Raw genomic sequence first — 27,815 nt, forward strand, 5'->3', positions numbered from 1 at the left:
CGGATTTGAATAACTGTTGTTTTATTGATATCCATTATTTTCATTCAAATAATAAAATCACAAGTTAAAAAATATCAATATTAGTATGAGTATAAAACTACAGTGAGGGGAAAAAATTATTTGATGCCCTGCTGATTTTGTATGTTTGCCCACCGACAAAGAAATGATCAGTCTATAATTTTAATGGCAAGTCTATTTTAACAGTGAGAGACAGAATAACAAAAAAAAAAAAAAAAATATTCCAGAAGCATTATCAAAAAAGTTATAAAAGTATTTGATCCCCTATCAATCAGCAAGATTTCTGGCTCCCAGGTGTCTTTTATACAGGTAACGAGCTGAGATTAGGAGCACTCTCTTAAAGGGAGTGCTCCTAAACTCAGCTTGTTACCTGTATAAAAGACACCTGTCCACAGAAGCAATCAATCAGATTCCAAACTCTCCACCATGGCCAAGACCAAAGAGCTGTCCAAGGATGTCAGGGACAAGACTGTAGACTTAAACAAGGCTGAAATGGGCCACAAGACCATCGCCAAGCAGCTTGATTCTTGAGTCTTTCGGATGAGACGTTAAACCGAGGTCCTGACTCTCTGTGGTCATTAAAAATCCCATGACACTCATCGTAAAGAGTAGGGGTGTAACCCCGGTGTCTTGGCCAAATTCCCTCCACTGGCCCTTGTCAATCATGGCTTCCCAGTAATCCCCATCCACTTGATTGGCTCTATGACACTCTCCTCTCCACCTGTAGCTGGTGTGTGGTGAGTGCACTGGCGCCGTTGTCCTGTGGCTGCCGTCGCATCATGCAAGTGGATGCTGCACACTGGTGCTGGTTGAGGAGAGACCCCCCCACATGATTGTAAAGTGCTTTGGGTGTATTGCAATACACATGAAAGCGCTATATAAATGCATCATTCATGAGAAGGTGACAACAGTTGGTGAGATTATTGCAATCTGGTTGGAAGATCTTATTGCAATCGCAAATGGAAGAAACACAAAATAACTGTCAATCTCCCTCGGACTGGGGCTCCATGCAAGATCTCACCTCGTGGAGTTTCAATGATCATGAGAACGGTGAGGAATCAGCCCAGAACTACACATGAGGATCTTGTCAATGATCTCAAGGCAGCTGGGACCATAGTCACCAAGAAAACAATTGGTAACACACTACGCCGTGAAGGACTGAAATCCTGCAGAGCCTGCAAGGACCCCCTGCTCAAGAAAGCACATGTACAGGCCTGTCTGAAGTCTGCCAATGATTCAGAGGAGAACTGGGTGAAACTGTTGTGGTCAGATGAGACTAAAATTGAGCTCTTTGGCATCAACTCAACTCGCCGTGTTTGGAGGAGGAGGAATGCTGCCTATGACCCAAAGAACACCATCCCCACCGTCAAACATGGAGATGGAAACATTATGCTTTGTGGGTGTTTTTATGCTAAGGGACAGGACAACTGCACTGCATCAAAGGGACGATGGACATGGCCATGTACTGTCAGGGCCAGGGCATTGAAGCCAGCCAAGGCATTGAAAATGGGTCGTGGATGGATATTCCAGCAAGACAATCACCCAAAACACACGGCCAAAGCAACAAAGGAGTGGCTCAAGAAGAAGCACATTAAGGTCCTGGAGTGGCCTAGCCAGTCTCCAGACCTTAATCCCATGGAAAATCTGTGGAGGGAGCTGAAGGTTCGAGTTGCCAAACATCAACCTCGAAACCTTAATGAAGAGGATCTGCAAAGAGGAGTGGGACAAAATCCCTCCTGAGATGTGTGCAAACCTGGTGACCAACTACAAAAAACGTCTGGCCTCTGTGATTGCCACCTGGGTTTTGCCACCAAGTACTAAGTCATGTTTTACGAAGGGGTGAAATACTTATTTATTTAATACTCATTAAAATGCAAATCAATTTATAACTTTTTTGAAATGCGTTTTTCTGGATTTTTTTGTTGTTATTCTGTCTCTCACTGTTCAAATAAACCTAGCATTAAAATTATAGACTGATAATTTCGTTGTCAGTGGGCAAACGTACAAAATCAGCAGGAGATCAATTCACCCCATTGTATGCAAGTAAGATTGCTTTGGGGAATATCTTAAATTGATGTCATTTTGTTTTGAAATTATTTTATGCTGTAATCTAACAATATATTTTTTTCAATTATATATTTTTTGCTACAATATATGCAAATGTGGTAAGAAAACGAATTGTCTGAAAACACAAATTATTATATTACACAGTGTGCTTGAAAATGTTTCAAACAAATCAAGTGGCTTATTGCTTTAACATTGAACTGTGAGTGTTTGGAAGCTGTGAGCAATTAAATAACTAATGCATGTTTTGCACATCAGTTCTAGCCTGTGCTGGCCAGGTCAACTCATTTGCAAGTCACTTTAGATAAAAGCTTCTGCTAAACAAACAGAAATAAATGTAAATGTGTTATTAATTTAATCTATGAAGAATGGTATTTTTTCTCTCTTGCATCTCATATGCTCATTGAATTCATAGATGTTTATTTAGACAAACTTCATTTCTCAACTATTTTATAAAAGCTTTCAATTCTGATCAGATTAATCATATTCAGAATCAGTATACATTTACATTTATATTTGATCATTTAGCAGATGCTTTTTTCCAAAGTGACTTACAAATGAGGACAATAGAAGCAATCAAAGCAACAACAATTTGTAAGTACTGTGCCATATACACATGGCCAAAAAGAATCAAAAGCATTTAGATGGACATCTGATCTCTCTCTCTGTTTTGTAAAGTCGTGTTCTGATGTTCTGGACAGCAGTATGACGAATCTTGAATCACACAAACATGTGAACACAACAGAATCCTCTGCTTCCACAACAGGACGGCTGACTTCACTTCCTCTCCTCTAGTCTCCTATAATCTTTTTTTCTCTCCTCTTGTCACCTCATTGCATCTCACCTCTTCTCATCCCACCTCCTCTGCACTAACCTTTTTCTAGTCTCATTTTTGTTTTGTTATTCTTGTTCAATCCGTACAGTTTCCTTCTCAGTGGTTCTCAGATTATTATCTAGTTTTATCACATGCCTGATGGCTCACAGATCACTCCTGGCAGTGATTTATCATGTTCTTTTACTGTCCGGTGGACGTTATTTCACAGTACTACATGTGAAACCATGACTCCCTGCCGGCTCCATTCGAGTAGCACGTCCTCTGCGTCCATGGAAAATATGAGCACGTTTGCCAGGCGCTCTGATGTCTGTGAAATCCCTTTTCCTTCAGGAGAGGAGGTCACTGACATGAGTGCTGTGCCACGCCAGACGCCGAGCTCTGTTTGTCCTGGAGACGTGAAGCTCAGAGCGAAAGAATGCAGCTGAAAGAAGGAGAGGGCATTCTATGGGCTTCATAATAATGTGCACTCTCCTGTTTGTCACTTTCTTTTTCTTTTTCTTTTTCTTTCTTTCTTTCTTTCTTTCTTTCTTTCTTTCTTTCTTTCTTTCTTTCTTTCTTTCTTTCTTTCTTTCTTTCTTTCTTTCTTTCTTTCTTTCTTTCTTTCTTTCTTTCTTTCTTTCTTTCTTTCTTTCTTTCTTTCTTTCTTTCTTTCTTCTTTCTTTCTTTCTTTCTTTCTTTCTTTCTTTCTTCTTTCTTTCTTTCTCTTTCATTCACACTTTCCTTCTTTCACACTTTTTCACACTCTAGCTCTTTCGCAACAAGTTTATTATTGTAAACTAAAACTTAAAAACTATTACTACTAACTAAAACGTAGTTGTTAATTTAAATGAAGCTGAAATAAAATATAAGTATTTGCTGAAGTTCTTAAACTAAATGAAAATTTCAGTTAAAATAAAAATTCAAACTGAAGATTGAAAAAAGTTATTTTAGAATATAAATAAAAATATGTATATAAATGCTAAAATACATAATTACTCCAGTCTTAAGTGTCACATGACCCTTCAGAAATGATAATAATATGCTGATTTGCTGCCCAAAAAACATTTCTTATTAATATCAATGTTGGAAAAAATTGTGCTGCTTACATTTTTTTGTCTGGGATTCTTTGATGGATAGAAAGTTCAAAGGCTTTGAAATAGAACTATTTTGTGACATTATAATTTTTTGTCACTTTTGATCATTTTAATGCATCCTTGTTTAATAAAGGTATTAATTTCTTTTAAAACAAATCTTACTGACCTCAGACTCTTGAGCGGTAGTGTATGTCTTTTCTGCTTCTCTCTGTCACTTTCGTCTGACTGTCTGTCTCTCTCTTTCCATCTTTCTGTCAGCAGTTTCTGGTCCTCATGAGGTGATGGAGTCTGACTGTGTGAGGGTGGGACTGTAAACTACAGTACACACATTGCCTTTAGTGTGTGTGCGTGAGTGTGTGGGTTCATGAGAGCGCAGAGCTCAACCTAAGCAGCAGAAACCCTCTTCAGGGAGTCGTGAGAAAGAAAGCTTGGCCTCACACACACACACACACACACACACACACTGCTGCTCTGTTGCCCTTTAATGTCTTAAGAATGTCTTCTTGCGTGTTTGTCAGCTCTCTAGTGAGCTATTGTCCTGCTCTCACACAGATTTATAAACCTGATCGCTTTCTCTCTCCCTCCTCCTGTCTGTCTCTCTTCCTTTTTCACTCCCTCTCTCTCTAGATGCCAGTGTGTGGTAAATATGCAATATTTTACCCTCATTTTGGTCATTAACTCCTGGAATGTGTTTTCTTGAGCCCTGCTGGGGTTTGTTCAACAAAGCAGCATGAGCTATTAGCCACTAACACACACACACACACACACATGCACCTCGACCTGCTCTTACCAGAGGAACGGTCACTCTGGAAACTCGGGCTTTGCAGTGAATAGAAAGTTTAAGGCACACGGGAAGGAATTTAAACTTGTGCATTCCACTGGACCTGTGTGTGTTTGAGTGTATGTCTTAAGTTTATTGTATATGTTTGGGAGTTGGTGCATTGAAAACTGACAGACTAAGTACCTGATTTGTCTTTGGATGATTCCGCAGTGGAAAAGAGCTTTCCTGTAGCTCAAATAGTAGCGCATGACGCTAGCAACGCCAAGATCATGGGTTCAATTCCCAGGGAAAGCAAGAGCTGATAAAATGTAAAAACTGTAACTTGAATGCAATGTAAGTCGCTTTGGATAAAAGCGTCTGCTAAATGCATAAATGTAAATGTAAAAGAGAGACGTTATTTCCGTCCTCATGCATCCAGTTAGTGAACCTCTCTGAGCCTATAGATGACTTATTTTAGCACATGAACTATGAGATCATTCATAAAATGGTCATTTAAAAACTGGACAAATAACTTTTTACACTAGCTTTGTTCAGACAGGCAGTAAATTGCGGATTTTTTTTTTAATTTACTGACTCAAGCCTGGTTTGTTTTGTAGTCAAAATAAAAAAAACAAAACGCACATGAAATCTGATGTTTACAACCCTGATCCAAACCACATCTGTATGTGGTTTGAAATCCGATTAAAATCAGGTTTGGAAAGTATAAACGGTCAGAACGGTCATGATTCCTTCAATCTGTCAAATGATTTTTCTGTCCACTGTCAAAGTGACTTTACCAGCTAAACAGAACCTACTTTAGTTGTTTTTTTTTGTTAGTTTGATGATGTTGTTTTTTTTGCCTTTTTCCCCATTTTATGCATGGAGACAGGGAGTAGAAGGAAAGAGGATCAGGAAATGACAAGCTGAATTTACACTTTGTAGCTATTTTTAACCAATTCGGATATTTGCGTGGGCAGAGCGATCAATGTGACAAAAATAAAAAAACTTTTAAATTTTTTTTCTCATTTTGGAGTAAATAAAACTTATATTATACAAGATAGATTTACTTATTTTTATATTTCCCGGTTACTTATTTTACAAAATAGATTTCTGTTTAAAAAAAAAAAAAAAGTTTGGGGTCAAATTTCTTTAAAAAAAAAAAATATTTTTAATTAGTAAGGGCACATTAGTGACAGTGAAGACTTTTACATTGTTACAATTTTAAAACAAATAAATGCTGTTGTTTTGAACTTTATATTCAACAATGAATCCTGAACAAATAAATGAATAATGGTTTCCACTAAATAAATAAATATATAAACAAACAAACAAACAAGCAGCAATTCAGCTTTGCCATCACAAGAATAAATTGCATTTTAAAATATATTCAATATATTTATATTAATATTTTAAATTGTAAAAATATTTCACAATATTACTGTTTTTTAATATTTTTTTATTATTATTTATTTTTTTTGTTCAAATAATTGCAGATCATAAGAGACTTCTTTCACTTAGAAAAAGCCATATCAGCCCCAAATTTTGAATTTTACTGTGTATTTTGAATTAAGCTTTGCTGTTCTTGTTTTAAGTGTAAATGTAAATTTGTGAGCCTAACATACATTTTAGTAAAGATGTTCAGATATTTTCATTGGGCAACATAGTGTAAGAATTTATTTATTTATTTATTCATTTTGCAGTGGGGGAAAAAAAAATCTAGATGTTCAGATGAACTTGTCTCAGTAGTGACCCTTGCGGGAACGTTCCCTGTTACAATATTTAACCTGGAGGCTGTCCGATCTGACTTTGGAAACATCTTCGAGCAGATGTCTGGACTTGCTGTGATTGTTGCTCTCTTAAGACGTGAATTTTGGCCGTGATCATTTGTGAACAGGAAGAGAGGGACACACACAAGCGATGATTTTAGTTGCATATTGAACCCCCTTTACACTGTCTGTCTTATGGAGTATGTAAAGTGTGAGTTAGATGTCCCATGTGACTTCCATCTTTGCACAGCCCTAGTAGCCATTCTCAAAAACACTTGTAAGGTGTTTGATATAGGTCTGTAATAATTTAGATCTCCTGGTCTAAGAAGCACAATTTCCATTAACTTTATTGGCAGAAGCTTTTATCCAAGGTCTAAATGTTCTATTGGTTATCTATTTTGAATATTCCAGGTTCGGAAGGTTAATCTCATATGCTGTCGATTGCCATAAACGGTTATTTTGACTCGGCTTTCGGTTTGTGAAACAAAGTTTAAACATTTAATCTAACGTGTCAACCTTGGCATTTCTAGTTCAAAAAATGTGTTGCCTTGCATGTCATTTACAGAATTAGAAAGAGAGGCTGAAATAGCTGGGCCTTCAGCCAGTTAATAAACTGTAACCATGGTCACTGCAGTCTTTCATTCTTTAATTAATTCTTTATAGTGTGTCTAATTAGAATGCTTTAGCGGGAAATGAGTCCAGAGCCCTCTCTATTTAATGCGTTTTAGACTCTGTCCGTATTGGTAGAGATCTCTGTAGGTTTGCTGACTCAGTCACGACACTGCCAGCCAGTCCATTAACACACGCATATGTAATTAAATTATTCATTGGACTACTTTGCATGATTGCAAGGTTAATTGGTCTGTAAGGGCTTTGATCAAAACTATTCGGTTTCGAGACTTGTTTATAAACTGTGTTTGACTTTTATTGGACCATGAAGCATAGATGAGGAAATATGTTTACATAACTTGATTTAGTTATTATTTTTACGCATTTAATCACATTTCTTTTGTAGCAATGCTTGGGTTGATGTTTTCAAGTTTATTTGGTTTATATTGAATCAGAGTAACATTTGAAATGTCATATTCTGCTTTTTTGTAGCATTTTAAGTCCACTTCTAATGTTGTTTTTAGTTTTGAATGAATATTTTCTACCCACGTCTGACCCTTTCATATGGGCTGTTTTTGATTGTATGTAAATGGCCTCCATCATGATTGGTAAACACCGACTTCATATTGTTTGGAGGAAAAATGTGGGTGGTCATAATGCTAATGTGCTCATAGTTATGACTGCATAACCCTGAATATTTCTAAATGATTCAATAAAGCAAACTTGTGTAGAACAGGCAACATTTTTCTTGACATGCAATTTAAATAAAAAAACAAATAGGTGTAAACAAAGTTCAGTTAGTATTGAGTAGTACCTTGCATCTGTGGATAGTTTGGTTATTATTAACTCACCAAATTGCATGTCATGTCATATTTACTTGAAACCCTGTGTCTGCATTTCTCCAGTAATTATTGTAGTGTTATATGATTTCAATATGAATATCATTGTGCACTTTCAAACTGGTTCAATTCTCAGTTGTTTGAGAAACAGCATTTTCTTTTCAACAACAGCTGTGTTCTTTCTGGTAATTATCCATGGCTTTAATAGTCCTATAAAGAAGAATAGTCAGATGAAGAGCTTCCCGCTCAAAATGTCACTTGTCTGTTTATATCGAGAATAAACTTAAGCTTTGTTTGGGAACTGTCTATTAAAAATTCAGCAAAAATGCAAGACTGCGTCATGTGCAAACAGCCACTCATTCTTCTCTTGTTGGTTAACAAAAGTTATTCCGTTACTCAGCTAGGAAAGACTGTGTTGCACATTTCTTGATTGTGTGAAATCATAATCAGTTCCACTAAAATCATGTAGGCTGGGAAACAGTGTTGGAGTGTGTTTGTTGTAGTACATCCAACTCTTTTATTTCCATAGAGCAGAGGAAATCCTGTTTTTCATTATATGTTTCATTATGCCGGGGGTGAGGAGGTGTGTAGGTGTTTGTGTCGGGCTGAGTGAGTGTGTATTATGTCTATTGATAGTGCAGCAGGGCATGTTCTCAATGCAGGAGTACTATGTACCTACCAATAAAATAGATTAGCAGACAGGAATAGGCTTGGCATCAGGATGCTGAAAAGCATCTGTCATCATGACCGGGAGTTTCAGATGAAACATTATGAGAAGAACTCTACCTGCACACTTCACTTATACACTCAGCCTCTAGATCTGTGCTTCTCTGGAGGGTCACAACCCACAAATGGCTCACAGGGCTTTTCTAATAATATCACCATCAGCAGTGGAAAAAAATAGAAGGTAAATTCAAATCATAGCTTCCAGTAACCATGTGATATGATTATATGGGAGTTATTGTTTGCATTTGCCACCTACTTTTTTCTTGAATATAAAATAAGCTTTATTATTATTATTTTCCTGAATATTTTGTTAATTTAAAATTGAATTCAGATTCATCATTTCGAAATTTCTTATCCAACCTATGTTATATTAATAATTGTGCATATTGTTCGGCCTATGCAGTTATTGGTAATTAATGCATTTTATGTATATTTTGCATGATAAACCATCATAGTACTAGACTGCAACTTGAAATCTGGATTCTGAAGCAGATGAGAACCACTGATGAAGACTGTACATGTTTGCAAATGATTTGCAATGCTTTGATTTAGAAAGACAATCACAGATTTAGAAACTCTCACAGAAAGTTGTTGTAAATCAAAAAAATGTCAGATTAAAAACACTCGTTATTAAACCATTATTGATATACTATTAAAGTATTTATTAATATTTTAATTTAAAATGTTAGTTTTTGTGATTTTAGTTTTTTTTTTCTATTTATTTTTATTTCAGTTTTAGTTTAAGTAATTTTACTACTTTGACTTGAACTTGTTTTATTTCAGTTAGGTGCCAATGTGACATTTCTGATTTTCTATTTTCTTAGTTTATGTTTTTCATCTAATGTTTATAGTGTATTTTATTTCATCTTTAGGTTAACAAAAATATGCTCAGTAGTTTTAGTTGGTTATTTAACAATAACAGCACATGAGAAATACAGCTTCGTGGCACACTCATATGTTTTTGGAAAAGTTACTTCAGTGGTTTTTGTGTTTGTGGCTTTGCAATTCAATTAGGCATCTCTGATTGGAAAAAACCTAAAACAGTCCTATCTCAAAATATTAATGAAATCAGTGCTTCCATATGAGGTCATTAATAAGGAACAGAAAAGGTTTGAGTTTGTGCACGTTGGTGCATTTGCAGCATTGAAACGCTTTCCTCAGAGCACCATTCGAGGTTACAAATCATCTTTTGTGTTTGCGTCAATCTGCACGTGGCCGGTTTTGAAAGGCATCCATGTGCTTTGTCAGGACAAGGTTAGAAAGCCAAGCTGTGAGGTTTGAACCATGTGTGTGGAGCCGTTGTCATTACTGTCCATTAATATCGTCTATATATTTATCTGTCTGTCTAGCTCCTGGCCAACCTGCTATATTTATCTATAGCTTTGCGTCTCTAGCTGACTCGTAAGCCCTGGGCAGAGGGTGAAAGGTCACGGCGAGCGTGTGCAGCCTGCCTGCTCCTGATTGTGCTGACTCAAAGGTTAATGGGTCATGTGAGTTTGACCTTTACATTGACATTTATTTCCCCAGTGGACACTTCTGTGCAAAGTGACTTTCAAGGAATTGTATATAGGGAGTGTGTTGTGACATTTAGTCCTCAGCAGATAGCGAAAGATTAAAATCAAATGCTTTACCTTGCTAGGCTCAAAATCTTGTACTGAACGAGAAAGAAACTGAAGTGAAATGTCAGTGGAAAGATTAATATGGCAGTGGAGTGGATTTGACTGGATATAGGCCTATTAGTGGGGTCCAAAAGTCTGGGTCCACTAGTGAAAATGCCTCCGTGATGTATTTTTTAATATAATTTGAATGAAAAGTTGAGTGAATGGTATAACATGTTGTTTGTTTCCAAGTTCCAGAGTTTTTGACTCCGCTGTATAGTTTGTGTGTGGGTTAAAAATATCTTTGCTTGTGCTATAGAAAACCAGTTTCACCCATTCTATGGAGCAGCTCTGGCCCAAACCCAGTGCTGGAGGCTTGATTTAGAAATGCCAGACTCCCTCTGTTCACAGATATGCCTGGGCCAGACCTGTCGGTTAACCCTCTGGTTATGCTAACTGTCTCTTAGAGAGTTAAGAAGTGAAACAACAATCCAAACAATGTCCAAAATTAAAAACAGTTAGTTGAGCACATCATATCTGAATTTCCTTTTGTCAAAACAAAAAAAAAAATATTCCTGTGATGGCAAAGCTGAATTTTCAGCAGCCATTACTTGAGTCTTGAGTGTCACCTGATCCTTCAGAAATCATTCTAATATGCTGATTTAGTGCTAAATTTTTTGCCTAGAATTCCCCCCCCACCTAGAATTCCATGAATAGAGAGTTGAAAATGAACAGCATTTGTTTTTAATAAGAAATATAATGTATTTAAGCTTTGCTGAATGAAAATATCATTAATAAAAAAGGTAGTGTATATATAGCACTCAACTTCCAGAACGTCTTCATTACTTTTGTAATTAAAATTTGCTCATTGACACATCTTTTTTACAAGTAGTTTTTTTATATCATTGTTTTTATAACAAATTATCATCATTGGTTTATTCCAGTACACAGTGTCACTTGTTGGATGTATCTATAATATCAACATGTCTATGTTTTATACTGATAAATGCAGATCTGATATTTGTAATTTTTTTTTTTTTTTTAAGGAAATTCAAGAGATCATGCCTGGTGTGGGGCACAGGGAGTCCTGGGACGAGAGAGGAAGTGGAGAGAGCAGTGGTGAATGTGATGATGAGGACGGTTGTGAAGGTTCTGGAGAGTCTGTGGCATCTCCCAGTGAGTTAACAAACAAAATCTCACCTACATCTGGGCTTCCATGGCTTTTTTTTGTACTGGTTCGATGCTGTTCTATCTGGCATGATTGTCTTACTTTCTAAACCATATTTCCTGAAGGGTTGCTTGTACCTCTGATGAGTGATGAAACAACATGGTGTTTTGGTTTATTTAGTTAGCATGACCCAGTTAGCCCCTGCTGGTGGATGGCGTAACTACACCATCTAGTTAGATCTAAATCTTGCTCCATTGACAGACCTTCAGAATTAGCCATAGCATTTTATCGATTAGCAATATCATCAGCAGGGCTGGGAAGGTTACTTTTAAAATGTATTTCGTTACAGATTACAAAATACATGCTTTAAAAAGTATTTTGTAACGTATTTCGTTAGATTACTTAATTTTAGTAACTTAATCTAAATACTTTGGAATACTTAAATTAAATGGCATATTAACTTTGATGTCTTGTTTTTATGTTAACCACCTCTAAATAAAAATGGGTGGCATGAATACATTTAAAACAATTATAAATGCATAAATAATGCTATGAGATTAATATTTTCAATACAACATTTTAAACATGGAAATAAAAAAATTATGGGAGGAAAATATGTTTTTAAATATGAAACTAAAACCGCCAGCAGGTGGTGGCAAATCACTGCCTTAATGAAAGAGTCATGGAATCATTCGATTCGCTCAAAAGGTTCATTCAGGAATCAAGCAAGTGATTTTATGAATGTAATTGAATCATTCTCAGCTGATTCGTTCAAAACGCGGCTTCATTCAGGAACCAAATGTTGCTCGCAGACGCGCAACTATTCTGATGTGGATTTATTTTGAAGGCAGTGGTTATTTGCATTAAGTGCAAATAGCCATAACTTCTATTTACACCATGTTGGAAAAAAGTAGCATTTTCTTTGCAACAAGTGATAGTAGATGCTATTAATACTTATTGCAAACAGTGGCAGATATGTGATGGGAAAAGGGAAAAGAACGGGAGTTGAATGAGTTCAAACGGATTCAAACTCAAATCTTATCAGCACGTGTCTCAAATAGACGTCTTTTCTAATGATGTCAATCCCAAACAGATTTATTGCGCTTAGTGTAAATAGACCAGCGGTTGTATGGAACCATTTTTGTTTGCGCTATAGAGCAAATCAGACAACACTGTTCTTTTAATAAGTCACTAAATATGAACTTTTTATGAATTGCATAAAATCAGCATCACATTTGCAATCGCGCTAATATTCGGCTAAACAGCACTCTACTTCCTGGATTGATATTGCTTAACTATACATAAATATAGAAAAACAAGGACTCGTACAAACTGTGAGAACAACTTACTTTAAGATGCTTTTTTCAAGGTTAGATGTTCCTTTGAAACCGAGAGACGTTTTGTTGCAGGTAAACAAAAATTACATAGCCTACAGTGATGTTCCGTCTTTTTTCACATTTAGAAGTAAAATCGTCTTTTTATTTCCATGACAATTACGCGCTAGGCTTTCTGATTTTCTCTTGCATTTTAATGAGTCATCACTATAGTCTGCACAACCTGATCTCACAGAATTCCGTGTAATGACCACGGACTTAATTAACCCCGAATCTGTGGTGGCATCATGGAATCGCCGAAAATTCCGTGATGGGCTCACAGAAGGCATCAGCCGTGGTCCATGCACGGATTCACTGGTTCAACACCAGCGCTGCATCAGACCACGTAAAAAGAGTGACTCTGATGCAGTTATATTTTGTATATAAATTTATACTTTCACTGGAGTACCTGACCCCACCCCTACCCTAAACCTACCCAGTTCTGAACAATAATGATGACGATAAATTTCCCAGTATATCGCGTCGGCATATTGATGCTAAGGGTTTCCCATTTAAAGTGTTGAACCAGTGGATCCGTGCGTGGTTCACGGCTGATGCCTGTCACTGACTTACATTGGTATCACTTCTGTGAGCCCATCACGTAATTTTCGGCGATTCCGTGATGCCACCACAGATTCGGGGGTTAATTAAGTCCGTGGTCATTACACGGAATTCTGTGAGATCATATTGGTCTGCACTCTGCAGGCAGGCTGCTGTATGGACAGGCTGCGCGCGAGTCTGAGTATCACCAGTTGCCTCATGATTGAAATCATTTACATTAATATTCAAATAAATAAATGACATTAAAAATCAAAGTAATCACTAAGGTAATCTAAAATACTTTTTGGATGTAACTGTAATCTGATTAAAATGTAACTATAACGAAATACAGTTACTCATATTTTGTATTTTAAATACGTAACGGCGTTACTTGTATTTCGTTACTCCCCAGCCCTGATCATCACTAAATAAATATGTAATTATTTTATTGATTTATCAGTTTAACGCTAATTTTTTTTCATTATATTATATTTATCTGCTGGCATTAACATCACAGCTCAGTATAGTCACTAGTAATGGCTTTGGGCCTGTCTGTGTTCTTGTAGTGCCATCAGCTAATCAGTGTAATTTTCCTGTAGCTTGAAAGTGATTAGTCACATGTAATTAACTCCAGTAACTGGCTCTCTGTGGAAGATGAAAGATTTCAAATTGAATATTTTTGGAATCCTGCTCCAGCCGAGCAACTGACCTTGAGATGAATGGGAATGCTAAGAGATATTTTTATCCAAGTATTATTCAGGATGTGTTAGGATTAGTAATGTTAGTGTAAGTACTTGCATGGAAAATAATTTTAGGGCCAAATTGATTCCCAGAAGGAACCTTGTAGACCTCACAAAAAGCGTCACGTTATGTCATCTGTATACTCAGGTGTTGAAATGACCACAGAGACCACCCAGGGGTACAGAGAGATTGAATGACCTCCTCTGACTGTCTCAAACGCAGGTGCTGAGGTGCTACCTGCCATTCCATCATCACTAAAATGGCCACTAAATGGCCTCTGTTTTCTGCCCAGAGCCGTAACACATGACCCACGGCTCCAATCCCCCGTCTTTTTTCCGGGGGTTCACCGCAGACCTTGTCTGTGTAGCGTTTCTCGATCGCTTTGAAACCCAATCTTCACTCATCACTAAAATCACCCCGCTGGGCCCTCCGGCAGCCATCTTGCTCTCCCGCACCCATTTCCCCTAAACTGCGGTTAGCGCTCCAGGGTGCCACACATCAAAAACACAGGGTACGGGAAGAAAAGAGGGCGTCCCTTTATCACCAGCTGAAAAACATTCCAGGGTAGAAAGAGACGAGGTCAATGAGAGCAAAAGTGTTTGGGAGAAGAGGCGAGATATGAAGAATGATGGCCATCCAGGCCGCAGGTCCCACTTTAAAACCTCTGACGCCTGTAGCATTGATCGCATCGCTCAGACAGTAAGACCAGCTATTATTATCAGTGTACTTGTCAGATTTTTACCTCAAACATGCTGTCTGTGCCTTCAATGTAAAAAATGGGCAGTTAGAAACAATTGTCTGAAAGTTTTAACAGGTCCTCTTATCATTTAAACAGTTTGAACAGCACATTTAAGCCTTAACCCTGCCACAATCATGGAGGTCTATAATAGAGCGCTGCAGTGATGGTATATTTTTGTAGGCCAACCCAGACGTTTGTATCGCCTTGGTTCCCTCGATTAAAACCTCAGTTGGATTTGGATTTTGGATTACTGCAGAAAATGAGCTCTGTAACCAACAAATATTTATGATGATACATGTTTTGTTCGTTATGATAATCCAACATGTTCTCACTTCCAACTCAACACACATTGACGCTTGGTCAGGACCCCATTTTAACGCTCAGGATACCCCATTTAGTGTCACCTTTCGATGGGTACGCTATTGCTTTCAATTGTATTCCTTATTCATCAGATCAAGGCGCATTTAATTCTTTGCATGCATTTGTAAAAATAGAAATCATTTTATATACATTTATACTTTTATAGATATTTTGGAGCACCTAACCTCACCCCTATCCTAAAACCTAACAGGCAATTGAAAGTACAGTCATGGATATTTATTGCAAAAATGGACAGAAAAGCAGTATAAAAGTATTACAAACAAGTCTTGTTATGTTCCAAGTCTTCTGAAGCCATGCAATATTATACAAAGAACAGATTAAAACATAAATATTTAATTGCTGAGAATGATCCTGCTCTGTAATTCAAAAGATACTCCCAAACTTTAGCATGACAGGGTGTTTCACAAGAAACTCAAGAGCCTGGCATTTCACAACCAAAGCTGATGTAACGCTCCTTTTCATGGCATTTTTTTTTATTTGTGCACAGGATCAATCGTTTTGCCTCAAGACTTGGAATATTAATACTTTTTGTAAAAAGTCAATTGTGACTGTAGTTTTATCTGCCTTTTATATCCTTATTTTATCTTGACAAAATGAGGTGTAGGGATAGGGGTTGGGTTACATGCACAAAAATGTGCAAATAGTGTAATGCAATGCAAATACAATTGTTGTTACTGTGTTTAAATTGAATATCACACCCCAACATACATGTAATAGTGGCAAATTATTACCCAATATATGAATTAGCATGGCGATAAAATTCCCATGCACTTCGCACCTACGTATTGAGTCCAGAAATTTCTTATTTAAAGCATTGGAGTATCCTGCTTGCCGAACAATTACAGTGTGTTAAAAAGTGACACCAAAGGGTTCTGACCGAGCATCAATATATGATGAGTTGGGAGTGAGAACAGTCTTCACAAATTAACACAACTTTTGAAGCCTAAATAAAGTAAAAAGCTAAATGTAGGCTACAAACAAACCAAATGATTAAATGACTTCAATGTTACAGTGTGTAAATGATGACAAAATTTTCAGTGACAACCCAATAACAGCAGTCACTTTCACCAATGGTATAGGAATGTACAGTATAAAATGCCAGTTTATGAATACCCAGGATTAATTGTTAACCCTGGTAAATTATTAGTGAAAGTGTAAAATGTGAATCAAGAAAACCCAGGATTTCTAGGGTTTAGAATGACCCATAATTAACTATTTCAAATGTGAAAAGGCCTTTTCTGTGATTTGTGATTAATTTTTCCACGGCTGGTGTGGACAGACACTGGAATCATATAACATCATGTAAAGAATCATTCGGACCAAGAACGATAACTATAATGATAACTATAAAGGATGCTAACATTCTGCTTATTATAAACATGCGCTGCAGTTATTTTGTCTGCTGCTAAAATGTCTTGGCTCTTTAATTCTGACTGGCTGGAGAAAAAAATCAGAATTGTAAATTATAAAAAAAAACAAAATTATACTGTTACTAACAAAGTAAGTGGACCTCAGGGAGAAAAATTATTTAATACAAAATGTATAATGTTAGCGAATATGGCAAGTAGAGAAACTACTGTAGTGTCTACCGCAACAGAACAACTGCAGCAGCAAACAACCGCTCAAGGGTGTAAGGAGTGAGAGAGAGAGGAGGTCAGCGGGATTAGACCTCCTGTCTTGGAAATGTTTTTTGGTACTGCAGCTACTGCATCTGTTTTTATGCAAGACAAAGCCAAGTTCTGCTCTCTCTTGCTCTTCTCTTTACATTTCCCTCTTGGTTTGCTCTCTCCCTCTGTTTCTGGTTGCACATGCCAGGCCAAACACATGCCCAGTTTTGCCACGGTGCTTAATGGTAAATATGTAAACGTGTGGAGCGAACAGAAACAGAATGTTCCAGAGCCCACCACACTTTCTCTGCTACTATCATGAGAAGAGCACATACATGTGTTTCTTTATTTATTTACCTCATAAGTAAATCAACATGGGGGGGCTTTATGTTGAAGGTGTCTTTTGTTTGAGCACCTGGTCGTAATACTCAAGTGAACCAGCTGACCAAAAGAAACAAGATGTCTGTTTTTCCTCCAGCTGTCTTCTGGAAGAAGATGCACAGTTCTCAGGGTTAGATGTTATGATAGGTGCTCTGGATGTGTTGTGTGCCAGCAGAAGGTGTTTTGTCAGATTATGTTGAGACATCTTGGTGTGCAGATGTGCTGAAGATGTTTGAGAGTTTCGACTTTTGAAAAATTTCAACTCTGAGACTCTGAGGGAGCAATGAATTATGTATTTAGGTGACTTTTGTGGTTAACAGCATCATATATCAAACATTATTTATTTATATTTATAGTTTATATTTTAAAATATATATATATATAATATTTTGGGAGATTTCTCTTTCATTACCCACAACATGTAATGGAACTATATCATATAATTATATTTCATTTACATTTCACAATGTTTCATATTGTATGTTTCTCCTAGAATTTCTTTGGATAAATAAGAATAGAAACAACTGAGAGACATAATCTGGTCTTCAAAGAAATGAGCGATCATATCTCTGAAGACCCGTTCACACTGAGGCTATAAAAAGTAACAATAACTATATTAGCATCCACACCAAGGCAGTAACAATCTGTTTATTATAAGCTCATGCAATTGTCATCTGCCATTTTAAACTCTTTAAAGCAGGATGAATTATGATCATCCATGTCTTTTATTGTTCATCAGCTGGGGGAAAAAAAATCAGACAGACAGTTTCAATGATATCGTTCCTCTGTGCTATTTTTCTTATAGTTGTGATGTGGATTCTGCTATTCTTTTAAGTTTAGAATGATTTTTAAAGCTATATCTTTATCATTATAGTTATTGTCCTTGGTGTGAACGGGTCTTGTCTCTTTGGTCAAATCTGAGCACAGTTTTGTAGTTTGTTGAGGTAATTGTCTTCAACTCTAAAGACTCTAAACTCTAAAGAAGCTCTTTTCTCAGGACAGAAAGATTTAAAGGGATAGTTCACCCAGAAATGAAAATTCTGTCATTAATTACTCACCCTCATGTCTCTCCAAACCCGCAAGTCCTTCGTTCATCTTCGGAACACAAATAATCTTTTTTTTTTTTTTATGAAATTTGAGAATTTCAGCAACGGAACTACTATGTTCAAGGCCCAGAAAGGTAGTAAGGACATTGTTAAAATGGTCCATGTGACATCAGTGGTTCAATAAAGTAGTTTTTTGTTTGTTTGTTTTCTTTGCACACAAAAGTATTCTCATAGCTTCATAAAATTACGGGTGAACCACTGTTTTCACATGGACTATTTTAACGATGTCCTCACTATCTTTCTGGGCCTTGAACTTAGTAGTTCTGTTGCTGTCTATGCAGGGTCAGAAAGCTCTTGGATTTCATCAAAAATATCTTCATTTGTGTTCTGAAGATGAACGAAAGTCTTATGGGTTTAGAACGACATGAGGGTGAGTAATTAATGACAGAATTGATCATTTTAACTCTGTATACGCAATCTTATTTTTGACTATGAAAAACAATTGTGATATTACATAGGTTTTATTTGTGATTTTTCTTTCAAAAATAAGACTCAATCCTGTAGTAGCAGTTGTTTGGAGTCAGAGTCCAATTGCAGTTTTGCACTGTCACATATAAACTGTGATCGACCACAGATGCTGTTTATCAACACAACTGCATTTTAACATCCTCTCACATCCTCTTCACCCTCACATTTCCCTCCCCCATTTATGACACCACGTCACGTTCACGCCATTCAAGTTCCATGAATCCTGTTTCTCGCAGGGGTCAATATTTCACGAGATAGCCTCTCGGTTGACCCCTGAGCCTGTGCCCTGTGGTTCCGTCCTCATGACTATGAGACATTTAAATTGATGGAGGAATAGTTGGACAAGGCCATGGCACTAGCCCCGCGGGCACAGTGTGATTAAACACTTTAACCTCTGACCCTAGCGTTGTTAATTCATTTGCAGATGTGTTCCACATTGAGAGTGTCAGAACAGGAGCCGAACATTGGATCATTAAGTCACATCTCACTGTTTGACATGAGCGGGGTCCAGAGGTTATGCCCTGAGCTCTATTTTATCATTGGATTTGGCTGAACCTGCAAAAACAGACACCATGTTATTTTTTTTGTCCTGTAATGTTCAGGCTTAGAAGAGCAGATATTCATGGCGCTATCACATGCCCATAACGAGGCCAAACAGCTGTTCTGCTACATTTATCAGCATTGCCATGTTTTTTTCAGTGATACCATCTTCCTGCTCCTTGGAAGTAGACTTTAAAGTCAGCACGAACTCAAAATTGACCTGTAAATTGTTTTCAGCACATGTTCCAGGTCTTATTGTAAGCATTTCAGCAGTTTTTCCACAGAAAAAAAGCTTGTCTTTTGTAATCATTCAACGACTGAAATTACTTGCTACAGCTCTGAAACTAATTACCTTTTCGAGTTGATGTCATGCATAAAGTCAGTTGGTTTTAATATGAATACAATAAATCATATTACTGTTAAAATATTTTAATTACCGTTTAAGCATTTTAATATGAACATTATTATTAAAATTAATATAATTTAAAAATTAATGTTAAACAATTAAAAAATATTGTTCTAAATATCAATTCCAATGTTATTAATATAAAATATATAATAGAAGTGTAATATTTAAATACATTTAAAGATAATCATTACCATTAATATTAATAGCAATATCAATGTTAATATTAATATAAAAGAATAATATTATACAATTTAATATTTAAAAATTGATGTTAAAATGTTATTTAAAATATTAACTTTACAATAACAGTATAATTGAAACATAATTATTAGCATATATATATATATTAATATAAATGTTATTAATTTTCATGTAAAATATGCTGTTGCAATATTAATATTTAACAACAATTTTAAGATATTTGCTAGCATTTATATTAGAGATGCACCGATTGCAATTTTCTTAGCCGATTCCAATTTCCAATTTTTTGGAAGTGTGACCTGCCAATTCCGATTTTCTTTCTAAGAACTATAACTGACAGCATATACAAACAAAAATCTATGCAAATTTCAATGCAAAAAATATTTACATAATTAAAGAAATTATTAAACATTACAATTCCCCCAATCTGGACTAAGTTACAGATTTTCTCTCACTTAATAAACTCGCAAAATAAAGTGCTCTGTGACTGGAAAGAGGAAGAAATTGTTAACTTAAAATGAGTTGCTGTATGTAACAAAACAGATGTCATTTCCCACTAAGTTTATAAATGGTCGTTTTTTCCCCCTAACCTTATTAAATGTGTCATCCTTCACATCAAATTCTTACTTTGTTTCAATTAATTCAGTTAGCATAATAAGAAACTGTAGAGTTGTTACCATTCAAATGAAATTAGTTTTAACAAATATTAGATGTATTTAAACAGACAGTTTGATGAAGCTGAGGTGCCATAAATGCATTTACACTGCAATTTCAAATTCATAAATAATTTTATAAGATTAACGTTTTACATATTTTTTTAAACATACAAATAAATGTTGAAAAAATGCAATGATACTTTTAAATATGACTAAACCACCAGTAGGTGGCGGCAAGTGTCCGTTTTAATGAGTGAGTCATTTATTCATTCATTCAACCGATTCATTCAAATGGCTGATTCATTCAGAAACAAGGCAAGTGACTGTCCTTATGAATGGGCCACTAAATCATTGACTCACTGGATTCGTTCAAAAACGTGGATTCATTCAGTAACGAAACACTGCTGTGTTGCTCGGAGACATTGACCTGAACTATTTTCGTCAGCGAAACTGAGCAAAAACAGTCAATATTTTGTCTAAAATCTAAGTCGCTTAATTTTAACTTCTTGTTTATTGAAATACTATTGTATAAAATCAGTGTCATTGCAATCGTGTTGATATTGATATTCGGGGAAACATCATGGCCGTATAATGTTGCTCATCTAAATCATATTTTGTAAAAAAAAATAATAATTCTACCGCAGTATGCATCTCTAAATTTCTGTGAGTTACTTTGTGTGTGTGCTGTCTCTCTCAGACACTCACTCAGGCTGTGCAAGCCTCATCTGGCACGACATAAATACATTATCAGTCGTTATTTACACTGAATGCAATTAACATTAGAATCATTCTCACGCGAAACGAAGTGTTTACACGCGACTGTGAGTGTGTGCGTGGCTGTGACGTCATTGCCTGTGCCGCTGGCAATAAAAGGATCGGCTCGGAATCGGCAAGAAGTGAGACTGACTAATTTATATTCATATTAACATATTTATTACCATTTCAATTAATAATATTAATATCAATGTTGTTAATATTTTAAAATTAATGTTAAAAGAAGCATTAAATGAATAACAATTTTGGTAATTGTTACCATTGTAATACTTTGAGATGAAGCAGAATCTTCAGCCTGGCTCACATTTAAGTATGCCTCCTTTGTGGTATGAAATGGCAACTTTTAATGATCCAGTCAATTCCTGTTAAATTCCATTTTTTCCTTTTTTTTTTCTTGTTGGACATCCTGTTTCACTTGGAAACATTATGCATTACAGAAGCAAAATGGGTTGCGAAAGCTGTTCATCCTGCGTGTATTGTCTGACCATAGAACATTATTCTTGAATTAACATCTTTTTTTTTGGTCCTGCAAACATTCCTATCAAACAATTCTAGTTCGAAACTTAAGAGTCTTCTAAAATAGTTGTTTATCAATACAAAATCACAACCATAACCAACCCCTGAATTTAGAGTTGATAGCTTAACTCCAGACCTGAACCTGAATTAAAAGAAATGCTGTTGTCTTTCTTGGGTAAATCAAGTCAAGTGTGTGGATACAGTGATGCTAACATGTCAGGCGGCACCTAGTGTTGTGATTTTGTGGTGTTGTGATTCATTCTCAGCGAAACCACAGCAGAGACAGAAGAACACATTGCTCTTTATTTACCCTCCTAATCCTGGTGTTTAGTATTCCGTGAGTGGTGAGGAGTCTCTTGTTTAATGGAGTTTTGTTTGTGTTGCGCAGGAACGGATGCCAGATTTCAGAGCCGTCACTGATTTATAACTTCAGTGGAATTTGTGGATGAGCTCCAGCCAAAGCTTAACGTCCACCGCCACTGACACACCACCAGTTTAGCAATTATTGGATAACCGCTAAGCATGACGTGATGAGAAATGTTCCATAACATGATCAGAGAGGGACAACTAGCCTAGCATGTACTTTAGATAGCTCTGCTGTTGTTCTTCCACTAGCCAACCAAAGTTCAGATTTAGCTACCGAGGACTGTTTTCGGCCAACTTTTTATTCTTGAGCAGCATTCCACCAGCTGAATTTTCCAAGAAGCAGTACGGCAAACATATTCAACAAGTCAAAGTGCCTTGTTCTCTTCACTATACCCAGTCCACAAGTCATTCTGCCTGTCTGGTCGCTTTTCAACTGTTTTATTACTTTGTTGGGCCAAAAGAAGGCTGGCGGCCATTGCGAACAGCTCATTATTGCTGATCACTCTTCATGTTGTCTTTGTTTATGGGCTTGACTATTTGGCTACCATGGCAGAAGATGGATTGTGGGATGTTTTCAGCTCAGAGTTCCTGCCTTTTCTCTCTCTCGCTCTGGTACTCTCCTCTCCTCCAAAATACCAATTTTCTTCCCTCGGTAACCGAAGCTGGGAACGCAGAACTCCATCTAAATGGCTGTGGGCTTGGATAGGGCACATGGGGATTCCGGAATCTTTGGGGTATCTTAGCAACCGGCGCTAATGTGGCAACAGCGGTTCTGAGAGGGACTCAGAAACTGGATGTGGAAGAAGGGATTGATTTTTGATGCTTTGACAAGCTGAATTGAAATGGTATAGGAAGTGGATTGGACAAGGAAGATTTCTGGGCATTTATATTTGTGACCCTGGACCACAAAACCAGTGATAAGTTGCACGGGTATATTTGTCGCAATAGCCAACAATACATTGTATGTGTCAAAATGATTGATTTTTCTTTTATGCCAAAAATCATTTGGGACATTAAGTAAAGATCCATGATGTTCCATGAAGATATTTTGTAAATTTCCTACCGTAAATATATCAAAAGTTAATTTCTGATAAGTAATATGCATTCCTAAGAACTTCATTTGTACAACTTTAAAGGCGATTTTCTCAATATTTTGATTTTTTTGCACCCTCATATTCCAGATATTCAAACGCCCCTATGGGTGGGGTAAAATGCCCCCCCACCAGTCAAACAAAGCAATTTGCTTAAACATTTACAGCAAAATCAGAGTACATGCAGTTTTACTTTAAAAAAAAAAATGGATTACAAAATTATATTAGGCTATTTGGAAAAAAAAAATGTTAGCTGATGCTAACTGGCTGGCTAACTAACTATCTGATGCTAACTTGAGGTAATTTTTAAATATAAAGTCCATATATTTTGATTCAACTAACTAGTTAGAATATATCTGATGGAAAAACAAATGATTTGATGTTCAGAATTGAATAACTAGAGTAAGGGTGAATCCCATTTCTCTGTCTTACCCCTTCCCCTTACCCCTTCCCCTTAGTTTTGTGCGTTCACGTGAGAGTAAGGGCTATCCCAATTCTCGTTTTGATCGAGGGGTAGGGCTAAGGGGAAGTGGTAGTTACCCCTTAAAACCAAGCATTTTCGCAAGATTACTTGAAACCAAGGGGTACCCAGAACACACTGCGCAACCGGCAACAATGGCGGCCAGATCATCCAGAGAGTCCCATCAATGTAAGTATTTTCGGCTTAAATAATTTATTTAAAAATTACGACAGTCTTGTTTTGTGCTCTAGACAGTCCTGTACATATATATTTGCAACCATGTTCTTAATTGAAACGTTTTTAAAAAATCGCTAGTTTGCTACGCTAACATTACATTGCTGATTGCACAACCGTCCCGCAGACTAGCCTTGAATGGACTCCATGCATGTCTACAGTTTTAACTAAACTCCAAAGTTTGTGATCAACACTTGTCGGCTCTGGTGACGTAGCAGCCAGCTTGCGACAGTGTATGATGACTTAACCGTAACCAAGTGGTGTCTCATTTCATAGGGGTATGTTTTCACCCCTAGCCCTTGTCCCTCGAAGATGAAGGGGTAGGGAAAGGGGAAGGGGTAAGACAGAGAAATGGGATTCACCCTAATTGCCATTGCCCCATGGGGGCGTTTTACCCCACCTGGCTGGGAGCGTTTTACCCCACTGACTATGTTTGAGAAAAAAATTGTCATTCTGAAAATATAATTATATTTTTATTAAATAACACGTACTCTACAGACCCAACTGTTCTCATATCATATATAACTGTGATGTTCTACAAAACAACAAACTTTCAAACACTTTTTTTCTTACTGCTGAAAATGAGATCATTTACTGTGAAATCTGTTTTCTCTTCGGTACATCACCAGTGTAAGCTTCATGGTGAAAACTTCTATATCACTCTCGTCAACGTAGTCCATAGTTACAATACAAACTGATCTTGACTTTATCCTTTATCTTGTGGTTATTTTGGGAAAAAGAGTAGGTATGTTTTACCCCGTAGGGGTGTTTTCCCCCACTCTACCCTATATCAGAGGAAAGCTTATTTAAGCTTATGTATAAATTCAAAAATGTACCCTTATGACTGGTTTTGTGGTCCAGGGTCACATTTATTCATTCAGCAGATGCTTTTATCTAATGAGACTTACAAATTAGGAAAATCACAAGCAATTTTTTTCTAGTAAAGATAAAGCCATTCCTGTGTAACATTAGGCAATAATAAACAGCACCCGGAAAACAATCACACATTATTGAATTGAATAGCAAACAGGACGCAATTTAAATGGACAAAATGGATTTAAAATAAATTGTGTATGACTCTTGGAAAAAATAAGTTTTATTAATTATTTAACGTGTGCATGTTAAGGGCCCCAAAAGCCACAAAAACATTGAAAAAAATAAAATAAATATAGCTCCAAGCAGCGATGACGGGCCCAAGCCCCCAGCACCACACCTGTTTGTTTATTTATTTATTTATTGTAGTTATATGCCTTATATTCATTAACAATAGATAGTCTACATTTCTCTATCTTAAATTTAATTGTTGCTGTTTAAAATCAAACTCCTTGAGGAGAACATTTTTATAAAATGTCTTCCTAATGGACTGCATACTTTGTCAAAACAGATGGTGAGATGCTCTTTGCCTCTTATGTAGTGTGTGATGTGACAGGTGGCTTTGTTTCTGACCGAACTACATCAATGACAGGCTCCATCCATCACAGAAAGCAGCAGGTGTGTGTATTTGTGTCTAGGTACTTGAGTTTTGTGTGTTCTAACCTGTGAGTGTATGTGTGCGTTCTTCCTCCTAACTCAGGTCACCTTCAGCTGCCACCTTCACACATCACCAGTGTATCGCTGTCTCTCACTGTCTTGCTTATCGATTCCTCCTCCAGCAGCGACGTTGGGCTCAGAGCTGGTGTCTGCTTCTGTGATTGACACCAGCTAACTGATAGGCTAACCCACTCCCTCCCGTCCCTCTTCTGATCCGTTCCACTCCTACTAATTGCGGTAAAGGCCAAGTTTCTATGACAACCTTATTTACGTGATTGTGCCGTTGATGGGCTCGGCGCTCAGTCAAAAGACATGAAGAAAAGCATGCGCTGATGTCTCTGAAGATTTCTGAATACTGCTATCATCCTGTCAGTCAACAGGAAGGTTCAGTGGGAATTTAGCCTGTTGCAACTTGGTTCAAAGTACCTTTCAGGTTCAGCCTACATGCATATATTTTCTTGGCTGTTTTCTCCTACCTGAAAATCCAGCTAGAACAAGCTTCTGATGGGAGTTAGATGGTCGGAGCTAGATAGTTAATTAGTTAGTTTGTGGTCCTGTTGGCTTCATTTTGTGTGTATTTTGCTAATTAATAACTGTGGGAACACACTTCCTCATCTCTAGTAGTCCAGGGTAGAACTGCAGTGAAGATATTTGCAGTTTGAAATAAAAATGATTATTATTATTTTTTTATGCATGCTGTCACAAGTGGCAAGGGTATTGTATATGTTATCATGTATGTATATTTTCCTATACATACTTTTGAAGAACACTGTATATGAAAATCTACTATAAACATGCATATGTATTTAAAAAATAAATACAAAATAATAGTAATTTACCACTTATTTAAAATGTGCTTTATATACATATTTTTTAAATAATCATAAAATAATCACATCAGATGCATAAGAAATGAAATAACAATAAAAGCAATGTATAAAAAAGATTAATTTAAAATGAGGAAGGAAGGATTAAAAATAAGATGATGATGAATAACTTATTCATTATTCATTATTATTATTATATTGGATATTCATACAATAGTTATTTTTAAATACAGTTCTCTTCAAATATCAAATATTTGGAAACTTCCTAGGCAAAGTGGTAACAATTAGGGTTGGGCTGATAGACGATGCCATTGTCCATCGCCGATGGCTGATAGACATCGCGATGTTGAGTCGACATTGTCAACCCCCCCCCCATACTGAAATTATTCTGAATTGTTTATAATTGCGGGCATCAGGGAGCCGCTATTATGCCTGGCACTGAAACTACTTTTGAATGCACGATCACTTTTTAGTTTCACTTTCGAGATTCGCGATCGCGCGTGAGTTACTCTGTTTATGCTATGGAGTACTTACCACACATTTTACAAGATTAGATGTTTGTCATAGATGTATCTATGTATCTGCAAACCATTCACCATCGTCCTCAGTCATCTCTCCTTACTCTGTTTATGTGGTAAATGAAATTTTATGTACTGTAATATAACAGGCAACTGTTAGCAATATTTATTTGTTTTCCGTGCCTTTCTGAATATGGATTCATGCTTCGGGCACACCCCCTAACACCCCCTGGAAATTTCACTATTCTATATGTACAGTAAACTGTAGCACATGTTGTACACCTTCAAACGTGTGACTGTCAAATTTTATTTGTAACCATTTTTATGTGTAGCTACTGCATGTCTGCAGAACTGAGAATGACTGCCTAGAGATACAGCTAGTCTTGTGTCAGGAGACCAGGAAACTGCTATAGTACTGTATACTGTAATGAAATTTGACCAAATGTGCAGAGGATGCTGAATTTACTTTTTTATTTTATTTTTTACTGTACTGTATTGTGGTGCATACCAAGTTCATATACAATTCTTTGGTATTTGAACTTTTCTATTGTTTTCCATCTACTGCAGGATTACTTTACAGTAGTAAAATGAAAATGATCTGTTCCCAAAAGTTCATTGCTGAATTATTATTATTATTATTATTATCTGTAATTTAATTTATGTTGTATACTGTAACAGACATTGAGCTGCAAAAATAATTACTGAATCCTAATAAGAGTTGTTTGTTAAGTGTTATTGATCTCATGAGTGTTCACTGGGCAGGAAAGTCATCTGTGTATTTGAATTGTAAGCATTTAAGAATACCTGTAATAACTAGATTGAAAAGTTTGAAAGACAAATTTATGCCGGCTTGTCTTAAAGTCTTGTTTAAGAAACATAAATAGTTTGGTCAGTTAGATGT

General features: G+C 36.5%; 1 protein-coding gene across 2 annotated transcripts in view; it reads left to right on the forward strand.

The window, feature by feature from the left end:
• The window catches only part of gpc5c (glypican 5c), a 145,888-nt gene that overhangs the window by 83,238 nt on the left and 34,835 nt on the right, over positions 1 to 27,815 (forward strand). For both annotated transcript variants that reach the window (XR_009268972.1, XM_058764623.1), the window contains exon 8: positions 11,335 to 11,464. Coding sequence is in view for 1 of the 2 variants with exons in the window: in XM_058764623.1 (XP_058620606.1) it covers positions 11,335 to 11,464 (130 nt within the window). In the remaining variant the exon portion in view is untranslated. The remainder of the gene's footprint in view (positions 1 to 11,334; positions 11,465 to 27,815) is intronic.

The sequence above is a fragment of the Onychostoma macrolepis genome, chromosome 02 (assembly GCF_012432095.1).
Source record: "Onychostoma macrolepis isolate SWU-2019 chromosome 02, ASM1243209v1, whole genome shotgun sequence".
Classification (NCBI taxonomy): Eukaryota; Metazoa; Chordata; class Actinopteri; order Cypriniformes; family Cyprinidae; genus Onychostoma; species Onychostoma macrolepis.